A 13,582-nucleotide genomic window follows, 5' to 3' on the forward strand; every position below is an offset into this window, starting at 1 on the left:
GGTTTTCAAAAAAATCTTTCTCTGCCGACAGTTCTATGCTACTTTTGTAATTAAGTTTATTTTTAATGAAATCCTTTAAATTACAGCAGATTCCATCCACAGTATATATTGTTTTGGTGCTTAATAACTAGCATGAGTTCACCATCGTTATTTGCTGATGTTGAATTGGCTGCCCCTGTTGTAGTTTTCCAGTTGACTGCCGACTACAACGCAGATAATGCAGATAAGAAGATCAACCTGGGCGTTGGAGGTATATATAAATGTTCGGATCCTTTAGCTCGTGACCAGTGAAAAGTTTTGTCTCAAAATGTTCCTTAGGCCTCACTGATAGTCGCTGTGTAATTGCAGTTACGGTGAAGCAGCAAGTTTTTGAGCATTTTTGACGACAACTAAGGAACATTTTTAGACCAAAACTTTTACTTTTCACCAGCCAAAAGATTACTTATTAACTGTCCATATTCTTCATGCTAGTAAAGACTGTCAGACTGAAGACTCCTAGCTGTTAGTGTTATGTCATAACCTTGAAGCTTTTTTGGTATCCTGATTTTCACTATTTCACTGTAAAACTCTTCAGGAATACTTTTTTTATTTCTTGAGAGCTAGTATTTTATATACATTGGTGCTAGTGAAGAATCCTCTCCCTACGTTATCTGCTAAACACGAACTCCTGTAAGGCTGTAACCAATATCTACCAACCTCTAACACTTCCCACCAGCCTAATCTGTATAACCTGTTTAAATAAGTGTTAAAGCATCTGTTGTACCTTGTACACAAGAAATAGTTGATTGTTCAACATAAATATTGCTGAATCAGTTGGGCCATCCATTGTGCTTACCTTTCTGTACACATCAATGCCAATTCATGCACACCCAAAAATAAACATCGGCATGCAGAAGATCTCACCAGGAATTGCCATATTCTGCTCAATTGGCTGTTAATTTGCTCTCTTGTTCCTTATATAACATTGCCATTACATTACAGCATACAGAACTGATGAAGGTGAACCATGGGTGCTTCCAGTTGTTCGGTCAGTTGAAGCACAAATGGCGATCGATCCAGCTTTAAACCACGAATATCTCCCGATACTTGGCTTGCCAAGTTTCCGTGAATTAGCAACTCAGCTGATTCTTGGAAAAGACTCGCGTGCTATTATTGAAAACAGAGTGAGTCTTGAATGAATCAGTGCTACTTATTTATCCTCATGGCGAGACAATGACATTTGTTGTACACTGATACTTGCATGCCTGTGGTTGAATGAATGTAACTTATTTATCTTTAAGCAGTTGTTATGTTTCATACACCTTGTGCCTGCTTACCACGTATGTAGCTTTGAGGGTGATTGTTTGTCGTTAGATAACAACTGTGCTAGTTTTTTTTTAATGCAATAAAGCATTCATCAGATCTGAGCGTTTTATTGAATGATTTTTTAACAAAATGCTCCCAGTGGTCACGAATGGAGTTTCAAAATTGTCAGATAAAAATCACCCACACAGTTACATACCTGGTAAGCGAGCACGAGGTATATGAAGCAGAAGACTTGTGTTTTATCGACTCTTGTTGCCCATTAAAAATTAAAGAAGTAACATAGTAAGCTCCTTGTATACAGTTCTGTATGGGTGAGGTCCGTGAAGACCTGGGATTTAGGCCAGACTTGGCCCATTACCCCATTGTATACAGGTAATTAACAAAGCAAAAACCTTACCTTACTCCCAACACAGGCAGGAGGCGTCCAATCCATCAGTGGAACCGGTGCATTGAGATTGGCTGCCGAGTTTCTCTACAGATATTACAACAAGCGTGAAAAGTCAACGCCTGTTTATGTATCGAGCCCAACGTGGGGTGAGTATCTTTCCTTGTGTTTCGTTGTTGTTATATTTGAATGGTTGTTGTGGTATTCGTATATAACAGTTTAAATTAAAGTTTAACAATATTTTATAAAAATTAACATTGTAATGAATAACAACTATTTATCTTGACATGGCTAGAAGCGGCAGCCATTTATAACACGGGTGTTCTGTTTCATACCCCTCGGAAAACAACAGTTTCATCTTACAAGTTTCCACATATGTAACTTTGTTGGTGACTTGTTTTGAACTGGTCTATTACTTAATGACAATGGTCTAGCTGTAATAAAGACACTTGTCCATTTCTAAGTATTCCTGTATAATGACCACAATAACACTAACAGGCAACCAGACTGCAGTGTTTAAGAATGCAGGATTCACCGACATGAGAACCTACAGATACTGGGACGCTGAGGACCGTTGTTTGGATTATAAAGGTACAAACTAGGCCTTTTGTTTTATTATTTCTCTGTTTGACTTGAATTTGATGATATACGAACAGCTGTGCAACAATGCATGGGATTTTCCAGTAAAAATAGATCGTTTTTAATTTCTATACCAAAAATTCAAGAGCTTAATGAGATTTCACAAATAATGAAATAATATTATTTATACTTTGGTGTTAAAGTAAACAATGCATCCCACATTGAGTTGAAGGTTAAGGAACCTTGATCTAAACTTGTAATAATATCCCAGGCATGCTTGAAGACATGTTGAACGCACCAGAGTATTCCATCTTTATCTTCCATGGTTGCGCTCATAACCCAACTGGCGTAGATCCAACACATGAACAATGGCAAGGAATAGCAAAGGTAAGGTTATCTATATAGTCAGTATCAATATAATGGCTCAGTGGTTGCTGGTTAGCTGTTTACAACAAAACTAAAAGAAATCGGTTTGGATGCTGATACTATATTTGTCCTAAGCAAGACACTTAGCAGACTATGTCTCAATCTAGTGGTTACTAAAGAATTGTCTATAATCTAACTCAGTGCAAGGATACAATAAGGTAGAAATAGCTCAGTGGTGCGAGTAGTTTATGTAATAAACCAACAGAAAGAAGGTATTTGCTATGAAACATATATATCTTAAAGATAATTAAGTTACATCCATTTCTTCATTCACCCATTGACCCATAATCGGGCATGCAAAAATAAATAAACACCTTTTAACCTGTGTTATAACGTCTGTCAGATCAGCTTTTCAAAGGTAAGTAATGACATTGATTGACAGGCATGCAGTCTGTAACATAACACATATTACGGAACACCAGATCCTGACTGTGTTTTCTCGTCCTGCTATATAACTATAAGCACAATCAGGGTCAGATTCATGCAATTTATTACAGTTAAAAGGTTATATCCATTTCTCCCAAGGCATGCAAGAATCAGAATATAGTAATAAAACTTCCGTCAACCTGTGTCATAATGCCTGCAACATCAGCTATACAAGGACAAGTTATGACATTAAATGACGTGACAACTGTAGTGGCTTTCTAAAATAAGAGGTTGATGATGTCATTTTAAGCAAAATATATGTCCCTTATAAAACACAATACATTTGGCCTAATAGTTGAAGCAGTGACAACATAACTAAACCTAACAATGTATAAAACTTCCGTCAACCTGTGTCCATGCCTGCAACATCAGTTATGCAAGGACAAGTTATGACATTCATTTCTCTCCAGGCATGCAAGGAGCGAAACATCTTCCCAGTGTTAGACTGCGCATACCAAGGATTTGCATCGGGCGATCCAGATGTGGATGCTTACAGCGCGAGGATGTTCGTAGATCTTGGATTCGAGGTCCTCATCTGTCAATCATTCGCTAAGAATTTCGGACTTTACAGTAAGTGGTATTAGAATGGTTAAGTGGTTATAATGAATGGAATATGAGCTCAAGATGAGTCTCAGATTCACAGGGTTTATTACAGTTATTAAGTTGTATATAAATTATTTATTCATGCGTGGCTGGAAACGACAGCCGTTATATTACACGGGTGTTCTGTTTCATATACCTCAGTCATGTCAACTCACGAATTATCTGTCCTTGCATAGTGGTGGGACAGGAACAGCCGTTATAACACGAATGTTCTGTTTCATACACCTCATGCCAGTAGAGTTACCACATATTTTACCTCATGGGCGATTTAACGCATTTTGTAATAAAAAAGATTTTACTGATTTTTTTAAGAACTTTTAATGAAATATTTAATAGCGTTGTTTATGGATTTTTAAAATAACTTTTATTTCCCGACCAAGAACATTTTAAAGATAGAAATTATCTTCCCTAACTTACATATGAGCCCTCAGGGCAACATTAACAATCAATAATTAAAAGTTAAATGAACTAAATGACAACTGTAGTGGCTTTGTATAATTAGAGACCGATGATGTCATTTTAAGCAAAATATATATCCCTTATAAAACACACTTCATTTGGCTTAACAGTTGAAGCAGTAACATCATAACTAAACATATTAATATCTTGTACCTTTAACAAATAAGCATAACTGGCACGTTGTCTTCCAATTATGATTTAAACGTGTTTTAACGACTGTCATTTTGTCGCTATATCCTGTCTTTTCATTTTAATTCCTTTTTAACTTTCGCTATCGATGTCATAAACAGTTAGGTTTAAGCTATTCTTGTATCTTTGTAATCGAATAGACAATTATATTATATTATCCTTATTATAGACGAACGTGTTGGCAACTTAACCATGGTTATGCATGATGCCCCAACATTATCAAGGTGCAAGTCACAAGTTGAGCTTATCATCCGAGCCATGTATTCCAACCCCCCACACCATGGTGCTAGGGTGGTGGCTTCTACATTAGCCAATCCTGCATTTAAACAAGAATGGTAAGTTCATCAATCTTTCTGTAAGGGGATATTTATGGGCGCAAAACTTTTTAAAATGCATAAATTTATTTTTAACTGTAATTTTAAGGGGTAATTATAGACGCCAAAGCTTTTAAAATGCAGAAATTGGTTTATAACTGCAATTTTATGGGATTATTTACAGGTGCCAAACAGGCAGAAATTGTTACTCCGTTAATTCATGGCCTAAGGCTGTGTAATGTTATTTGGTTTGTGTGTGCTTGTTTATTGATGTGTTAAGATTTAATGTCATGTGTATTATTGGCGTTCCGCGTTGTTGTACTTCAAGTTCACAGAGAAAAACCCTATATATAAAAACTATGAATGTACATGTGTTCACTAAAACTTTCGAATATATAGTAGAAAAATGAGCAACTCTTGAACTAAATCCTAAGGCCTCTGGCTTGCTAGGACTTCAACCATATGGAAAAGAGACTTTGTATTGCATACAGCAAATTAATCACAATATCTTTCAACCCAGGCTTGATAACTTACATACAATGTCATCACGTATCAAAGAGATGAGACAACTCCTCCATTCAAAGTTGAGAGCAAAGGGAACACCAGGGAACTGGGACCATATCATCAACCAGATTGGAATGTTCAGTTTTACAGGACTCAATGGTAACTAATCTTTAAAAATACTTTGGCGTTCAATCAGTACGCAGTGGCTACCAAAGGTAATGGGTTCAAGGCTTGTCGCTGCTACCATTGTGGGTGTATGTGTCATTTGGCAAGACACTAAACGGCAATTGCTCTTACCCAATGGTCAATTGGGAGTTGTCCAAATTATCAAAAAACAATTCCCCCAAGTTATATTTGTGGTAACTTGTAAGCTGACACGAACTGTCTGTGTATGTAACAGGACTGTTTGCCCCTCATTTTCACAGGATTAACTGTTGTCTTTCCATCTTTAGCAAGCCAAGTTCAGTACTTAAAGAAGCGGCATATTTATCTTCTTTCATCCGGTCGTATTAACATGTGTGGGCTTACCACATCAAACATGGAATACTTTGTTGATAATGTACATGATGCTGTCACCAATGTTAAGGATGGGAAACTGTAAAGTGACATATGTACATGTATACTAGAGTGGGGTAAGATGGGACACCTTTTTATACCGTTTTCTTGTCCCATTTATTAGTAAACAAAGAGAACAATCAAATAATTATAAAACCGTATCCTCACAACTCCCAGAGACCGTTGTTGATTGTTTAAAACAGGATTAAGATATTTGGATATTATGTGCTGAAACCTGAAGGTGTCCCGTTTTCCCCCACCCTACTATATGTTCCATATACAATCTTCTGTATAATTGTAAGAGTGTCAATCTTCATTTTTGTAGTAATTTTAATATTACCCAAGTGGTATGTGCTGTAGGTGATTTTATTAGATTTCTATAAATTCCCAATAATCGTGGATTGTTTGTATTGAAATAAACAAAATTCAACTCAATTTCTCTAGATTGTGAATGAGCAGATTAGTTGAGTTTAGTAGAGGCAAAACCTGCCAACTCTGGCAGGTATATTGGCAGAGTATATATTGCGGTAGTTTATATCCCAGGTTCTCTTGCGTGTCTTGTGTCTTTCCAGATTTAAATGTGTTCCTCCCTGTAAGACCTTATCCATATACAATGTTGGGGTAACTAATGGGCCAACTCTGATCTAAATCCCAGGTTCCATGACATATCTCACTGTAGGACCTCACCCATATAGAATAGAACGTGCATATACAATGTTGGGGTAATGGGTCAACTTTGATCTAAATCTCAGGTCCCATGGCATGCCTCACTGTAGGACCTCACCCATGTAGAACAGAATGTGCGTTTACAATGTTTAGGTGATGGACCACCTCTGGGTTTGCTGTAAAACCTCATCCACATAGAAAGAAACAATATGAAAAATAACACTCAGACTCATAACTCTTCAGTGCTGCGCTGTCTTTTTTTTCAAATCATAATCATACCCGAAAACACCGACTGCAAATATGAAACTGCAAGCCACTACCTTGTTTCAATAGGTTTAACTCAGTGGGCTGAAACATTTCTTGATATCTATATTGATATTTTAACAAAATTTGATGCAAAAATGAGAAACAGTTTCTAAAAAAAGTTTTAAAAAATTGAACAGAAAAAATAATGGAGAAAATTCCAAACATATCTGTTCCAAACAAATTTTGTAACAAGAAACATTTTTCTAAAGGAATATCACTTGTACTGTCAGACAGCTCAGGTTCTGCACCATTAGTAAAACCGTCTTTTTGACTCCCGTGTTAATCAAATAACAGTAGAAAACCATTCTATAACTAACGCAACGATTGAAGTAATAAGATGGTACAACTTTACATTGCAACAGCATTCACTGTTCGACCAATACGTAGTAAATATAATTGGAAAACTATTTCCTACACCCCATGTTCGTAAGGTATGCCTTGATAGCATGAGGCTATAGAATATAACCAACGATAGACAAACAAAACAACTTAATCTACATTGATAAGTTATCACATTGTAGCGGATAAAACTGTTTGTTTCATTATTACTAGGAAAATTGCTTTTTCGACCCTTTTTTGGTAGCACAACAGTACTAAACCAGTCATATAAGTTATAACCATCGATTGACGTAACTAAACAACTCAATCATTGCTTACTCAGCAAACGCACTCCGTGTGTTTATAAACTCACTGTCATTTCCCAACATTGATCCTAAGCCATCTTCCCATCACTCCCCAACTTCCACATCCTCCCCATGTTGATCTCCAACTTCATCTTCACTTTCCTCTTCATCACTAACAATATATTTCTTCTTCCTCCCCTCCCCATCTTCTTGCTTTCGTCTTTTGGCTCCTGAGCAATTTTCAACAAACGATAAAGAAAATTAAAATATGAAATACATTTAAAATAAACTTTTTTTAAAGGGCTTCTATTAACACATTCACAAATCTAATAAAACAGTTATTGTAATCCTGATTTTATTGAAAAAATAATTGCTATAATACCATTTAAAGTCGTGGTGTGGCAAAGACAGTCGGTATTACACGGGTGTTTTGTTTCAAACACCTTGTGCCTGCTTACGAGTTACCACGTATGTAACTTAGTGGTTTATGTTTTCGAACCATCAATATGACATGACAATATCATTATGACATCACAAACCTTTCTCTATGAAGTCATCATCGTCATCTGAACTTAAATCTTTAGCGTTCATCAATCTTCGCCCGACCTCGGTGTCCGAATCCGATGAATATATCTTGTCGCGGTGTGAGAAGGGGTGGCCTATGGGTGGAAAGATTAATATTTGTTACGTTTAAATTTACAGCTTTCAAGTTTATAACATAGGTTTAATAATGAGGTAATTTGTATGTTTGTACAATCATTATCACTATAGAATATGTAAACTTGATTACATATGTGCACCATTGGTGGTATCAAGGATTGCACGGTCATGGATGCATTTATAATTATAAAGTTATACCACATGTGTTTTGTTTCACACACCTCGTGCCCCCTTACCCGTTAACACATGTGTGACTTATGTATCCTCATGTAGCTGGTATTCGTTAACATGGCTGTTCTGTTTCAGCCCCTTATGAATTACCACGTATGTAACTTATTTATCCTCGCATGGCGGGGCAATGACAGTCATTATAACGTGGGTGTTCTGTTTCATACACCTCAGGCCCGCTTATGAGTTACTGTATACGTAACTTGGTTTGTAATTGTTTTTGTATGGGTGACATTCTAAACATAGATAAAACTTTCAGTTATATCTAAAACATTCTGCGTACCAGATTTGAATCGATTCTTGAGAGCCGATACACTTTCTTCATCGTCATCGTTAGTGGTGTGGTCGTCGTATCTGAAAGTGGAAAAGCTTTGTGTTAAAATGTATAAAATAAACAATCCTGCCGATTTAAAACACTACAACTTTTGGGGTGATTGGCCAACTCCGTCATTCTGGGACAACTTTATGTTGAAGTGTCGTTAAATTATTTCCTTTCCTAAAAACAAACAATCGCGCATAGCTAAAAACTAACTGTTCAACGTCCCAAACCACATTGTAAGGCCTCAGAACGAGATCAACCAGAATAACAATACTGACAACATCACCTTTCCTCCAGATATCCTGATGAAAGTCCTCTCATATGAGACTTCTCCCTCATCCTCCTCTTCTGTGCTTCCCTCCTCATATGAGCCTTCAGTTGATCTTCCTCTTCCTTCAACAACGCAGCTTTTCTCGACTCCGGATCTTGACCAGCGATTGGGAGGACCCGGACCTGAAATAAAAAAGATTGAGAATTGGAAAAAATTATAGAAAATCCCTTGATGAGTAAATATAAATATACTTATACAAGTAAATTTTCCAAAACTTAGTAAAAAATTATAGAAATTAAAGCTCGTTGTTGGGGAAATAAACCAACTCTGGCCTAAATCCCATTTGGGGACCACTGGGTTGGAGCAATGTCCAATAAGTGGCTTGGCCAAGGAAACACATATTATATGCAAATTAGCATCAAGCATTGATTGATGCATCTTTTTTACGCTGCAAGCATCTAACCACCTAGTCACAGTTATAGAGAACATACGGGAATTAAATATGATTTACCTTCTGTTGGTTCTGGTTATGCCTCATGGCTAACCTACTTGTCATTCGTTTATGAGTTGCTGACTTAGTACTGTGCGGTCGGAACGTTAGTTTTGTTTTAAATACGGCTTGTCCTTGTAGACCGGTTCCTTGTCGAATGAATAAATGGTTGTGGTCGCCCTGGAATAACAATCTTAGATTATTATATAAATACTACAGGAAGCCTATACAACCATAATGTAATGTTAGGGTGTCTGAAGTGAAATGTTTGAAACAGAAGTGACGTTATATGTTTTATCCCTCAAGTTTAAAGTGCAAAATAGTTCTTACCCTGGTGTTAGGTGTCTATACAAACAAGCAGAGCCAAAGTATATTGCATTCACCATATTAATCAATGAGGTTCTCTGTTTGACAACTATGGGTGTAACTGTATTTTAACAATGTCACCCCAGATTTTACCCTGGTGTTAGGTGTCTATACAAACAAGCAGAGCCACAGTATACTGCATTCAACATATTAATCAATGAGGTTCCCTATGTTTGACAACTATGGGTGTAACTGTATTTTAACAATGTCACCCCAGATTTTACCCTGGTGTTAGGTGTCTATACAAACAAGCAGGGCCACAGTATACTGCATTCACCACATTAATTAATGAGGTTCCCTGTTTGACAACTATGAGTGTAACTGCAATGTCACCCCAGGTTTTACCCTGGTGTTAGTTGTCTATACAAACAAGCAGGGCCACAGTATACTGCATTCACCACATTAATTAATGAGGTTCCCTATGTTTGACAACTATAAGTGTAACTGCAATGTCACATTTTCTTTCAAAAAAATACAAATCTGGCGCCTTTGGTCAGAATGGTAATAGCTTCTTCAAGCTTCCCTAAATTTTGAGGGCTAGTAATTTGAAACTAACCTGTAGCGACATCTGGTGGACATCGAATATCTCCGACCCAAGATGAAGTGACAAACTACCGTCCGACCACCTCACCAAACGTGAGTTCGATTCAAGAAGTTCGATCCCGTTCTCATCAACGTATTTCCTCCAACGCATCGTGTTTTCAACCTGGTGTGGTAAAGTTATTGGTGGTATTTTAAAGGGAAATGTAAATGGTCACCCTTAAAAACATATTCTTGCACAACACAATCAATTTGGAAAGACAAATATTATTAAAAGGCAAAAGCAGGAATACAGTTTCATTTTCTTTCCAAAAAATAACTTTGATTTAGCTTGCCACAGCTGGTGTGACAAACGTTATTGTAGATTCAACAACCCAATGGGGTGTGTACAAGTACAGCAGCACAAGTATTTAGCATAAGTGCAGCAAAATATCTGCACAATTTTACTCTAGCAACATCTTCCACAGCTTTAAACTTTCCCGGCCAAAAATAAAGAAATCCTGTAGTGTAGCTTCCCAATACATACAGAATAATCCTGCGGTTCCTGCCCACCAACCTCACCTTTAACTTGAGCCTTGTCCTTCCCTCCTCATCCAACAACTCATCTTCCTCAATCTCATCTTCGTATACAGCTGGATCAAACGGTCGGGCCTCCACGCTAATGAAGTTGGGAAACCTCACGAAATGAATCGCCGATCCAAGGTCCGTCATTATTTTCGGGATTTCCACTTCAATTCGTGTCTCCTGTGATTATGGTGGTGTTGTAATAGGTATTTCATCACGGGCCGTAAACCTAAGGGGGCAGGGTGGGCAGATAAACCAAGGAATTTTTATTCAAAATTCTAAGTCTTTAACTTTTAATAAAAAGGCGAAAGTATATGTCACTTAATCCATGTACAGAATTAGGCACCAAACCTGGGGTGGCAGGGTGGGCAGGCCTCACATGAATACTTACTGCATTAATCACTAAACATTACTGCCAATTTCCTTCTTTTCCTTTTTTAATTAAATTAATTTTTTTCTTTGTTATCGTATTTAAGGAAATAACTAAAATAATATATTAACAGTTATGTTATAACTGCCACCTGTGTGTAAAAGTTTGATGCCTTTATTGTTAACAAAAAAACTCTATCTGATGTTAACAAAAAAATCTCCATTAACAAATTTTTTTAGAAAAAAAAAAAAAATATATATATATAATTAAAAATTATTTTGACCATTGATTCCTTCTCTTGCTCCTGTTGTTCCTCCACCTCATCCTCATCATCAGTAATCCTTGATCTTCGATGAACAACTTCTTCTTCTTCCTCTTCTTCTTCCATGGCTTCAACTGGAATAAAAAAGATGGAAAAGTAATATGGGAACTTTTTGTTTTGTGATTTTAAAGGATCAAAATCTGCCATTCGAATAAACATTGTCTAAAAAAATTGTCCGCTATCGAAGCTATGAGAGCTTGTGCTAAGTTTTTGACAAATACTTGACATCTGATCTGTGATGTAATAACTTTAAACATATACATAGATATATATAAAGAAAGCAGTCACCTGTATCTTGCTTCTCTTCATCGGAAGATGAAATATCATCAGCATCTCCAAATAAGTTGCTCACTTTTTCTTGATCTGAATATAATATAAGTGTTAATGTATTAAATACCTAATTGGAGTAGACTCATAGACTTCAACTGATCCAATGGTCTCTTCTATTTTATTTTATGGCAAGGAAAATATTATTTCATAGTTTAAACATTTTTTGGTTTCTTGGAATACTAATATTTTAATAGTTTAATTTTTTTTAAATAGAATACAAGTTTAGACACAAACAATATTGAATAAAATAAAGTAAAATATGATATTACCTTCAGGTGGATTTGATTCATCACTTGATGCGGCTTCCACTTCATGTGTGGCTGTGTTTGTTTCCTCGTTATCTTCGCTGTCACTACCTGATTGTTGGGGTTGAGGGGTGCCTGGTGTAAAGGTTGGTTTTAGACGATAATGTAACTTATTTAACCTTTGGCAGGGCAACGTAGCAGCGCAACAACAGTGGTTATAAGGTAGGTGTTTTCTTTTATATACCTTGTGCCCGCTTTTGAGTTACCACATATGTAACTTATTTATCTTCACTTGGTGGGGCAACGACAGCTCTTATAACACGGGTGTTCTGTTTCATACACCTTGTGCCCGCTTATGAGTTACACATATGTAACTTATTTATCTTCCCCTGGAAGGGTAAAGACAGTCGTTATAATGTGAATGTTCTGTTCCATACTTCACGTCGGGCTACAAGCAGATACAATAACCACTGCGCCAGGGTGGCCAATCAAGTGATAATATAAAACAGGGCGAAATTAAGTAAAAGTTACCTTCTCCCTCATTTTGTTCCTCATCACTTGAAGCTCCTCCAGCCTCATTTTGTTCACTTCCAGATTCCCCACTCTGCTCTTCATTCCCCGATTCCTCATTCTCCTCCTGAGTTCCTCCTTCCTCCTCTCCTGACTCCTGCACCTCTTCATCTGATCCCTGATCCTCTCCCTCCGACCCTGCAACATTTTGCTCCTCATCCGACCCTGCAACGCTTTGCTCCTCATCTGACCCTGCAACGTTTTGCTCCTCATCTGACCCCGCATCCTCCTCTTCGGGGGAGGACCCTCCAAACAATCCCTCTTCCGTTGCGGGATTTTCTTCATGATCCGAACCATCATCATCATTGGAACTATCCTCCCCAAATAATTGCTCTTCTTCCATTTCAAACCAAGTTTAAGAATTCCTTCAAATGTTCTTTTGTATGCTGTTTTGCTGTTGGTGCAAATTTTAACTAAACCAAATTTTAAAGATCCTTTATTAGTAATGCAGACCAACTTTTAGAGCTCCTTTACTTGGCAAATTCAAACTATCCAATAAATCAGGTCAACATTCAGTTTGTGGTATTTGGCATGCAAAATCTAATGTCAATGCAAATATAATACACCTAGGCTATTATGAACCTGTAGAATACATTATAAACACTTAAACAACAACCACAAGCAAATAGAATACCAAACAATACTCAACACCAGACATATACAAGTTTACACTATACAGTTTTACAGTACACTAGGTCTACGTTTATCGGTGCTAGTGAACAATCCCCCACTTTATTTGCTAACCAACAACCTCCAACACTTTCCTCCAGCCTATTCTGCTTTATGTACCGGAGGATTATTCAATCTTCACTAGTGTCCGTTTATCTTGTATACGAATGTATACGTTACCACTCAACGTAAAAACCAATGCTTACATTTAACGAGCAACGAGGATTCTTTATCTGTTTAAAAATACCTTAAATTATCATAATACTTGCTTAAAACTATAAAAAACAAACACGGATAC

General features: G+C 36.9%; 2 protein-coding genes across 2 annotated transcripts in view; one reads left to right on the forward strand and one right to left on the reverse strand.

The window, feature by feature from the left end:
• The window catches only part of LOC149732938 (aspartate aminotransferase, cytoplasmic-like), a 51,900-nt gene extending 45,720 nt beyond the window's left edge, over positions 1 to 6,180 (forward strand). Inside the window, exons 2-10 of the mRNA XM_089882960.1 lie at positions 85 to 250; positions 982 to 1,163; positions 1,719 to 1,839; positions 2,189 to 2,281; positions 2,541 to 2,656; positions 3,532 to 3,691; positions 4,542 to 4,707; positions 5,207 to 5,349; positions 5,643 to 6,180. Of these exons, the coding sequence (XP_089739086.1) occupies positions 133 to 250; positions 982 to 1,163; positions 1,719 to 1,839; positions 2,189 to 2,281; positions 2,541 to 2,656; positions 3,532 to 3,691; positions 4,542 to 4,707; positions 5,207 to 5,349; positions 5,643 to 5,791 (1,248 nt within the window). The 5' untranslated portion in view covers positions 85 to 132 and the 3' untranslated portion in view covers positions 5,792 to 6,180. The remainder of the gene's footprint in view (positions 1 to 84; positions 251 to 981; positions 1,164 to 1,718; positions 1,840 to 2,188; positions 2,282 to 2,540; positions 2,657 to 3,531; positions 3,692 to 4,541; positions 4,708 to 5,206; positions 5,350 to 5,642) is intronic.
• Positions 6,181 to 6,760: 580 nt separating this feature from the next.
• On the reverse strand, positions 6,761 to 13,226 carry LOC149732942 (RNA polymerase-associated protein LEO1-like). The gene is made up of 11 exons (XM_089882946.1): positions 12,577 to 13,226; positions 12,070 to 12,180; positions 11,759 to 11,833; positions 11,432 to 11,544; positions 10,776 to 10,958; positions 10,231 to 10,380; positions 9,330 to 9,488; positions 8,834 to 9,000; positions 8,512 to 8,582; positions 7,880 to 7,999; positions 6,761 to 7,570 (listed from the first exon to the last, which is right to left on the reverse strand). Exons 1-11 carry the CDS (start codon positions 12,956 to 12,958, stop codon positions 7,446 to 7,448), a joined length of 1,656 nt encoding a protein of 551 aa, XP_089739072.1. The 5' UTR covers positions 12,959 to 13,226; the 3' UTR covers positions 6,761 to 7,445.
• Between the last annotated feature and the right edge of the window lie 356 nt (positions 13,227 to 13,582).

The sequence above is a fragment of the Ciona robusta genome, chromosome 8 (genome assembly GCF_009617815.1).
Source record: "Ciona robusta chromosome 8, ASM961781v2".
In the NCBI taxonomy this organism is placed as follows: domain Eukaryota; kingdom Metazoa; phylum Chordata; class Ascidiacea; order Phlebobranchia; family Cionidae; genus Ciona; species Ciona robusta.

Excerpts from the sequence above, each read along its gene's own strand:
- LOC149732942 (XM_089882946.1), bottom strand. The coding sequence starts at position 12,958 with ATGGAAGAAGAGCAATTATTTGGGGAGGATAGTTCCAATGATGATGAT. Across the intron at positions 11,834-12,069 it reads TGAATCAAATCCACCTGAAG|ATCAAGAAAAAGTGAGCAAC; the intron begins GTAATATCATAT and ends TATTATATTCAG. Across the intron at positions 7,571-7,879 it reads TGATGACTTCATAGAGAAAG|GAGCCAAAAGACGAAAGCAA; the intron begins GTTTGTGATGTC and ends AAAATTGCTCAG.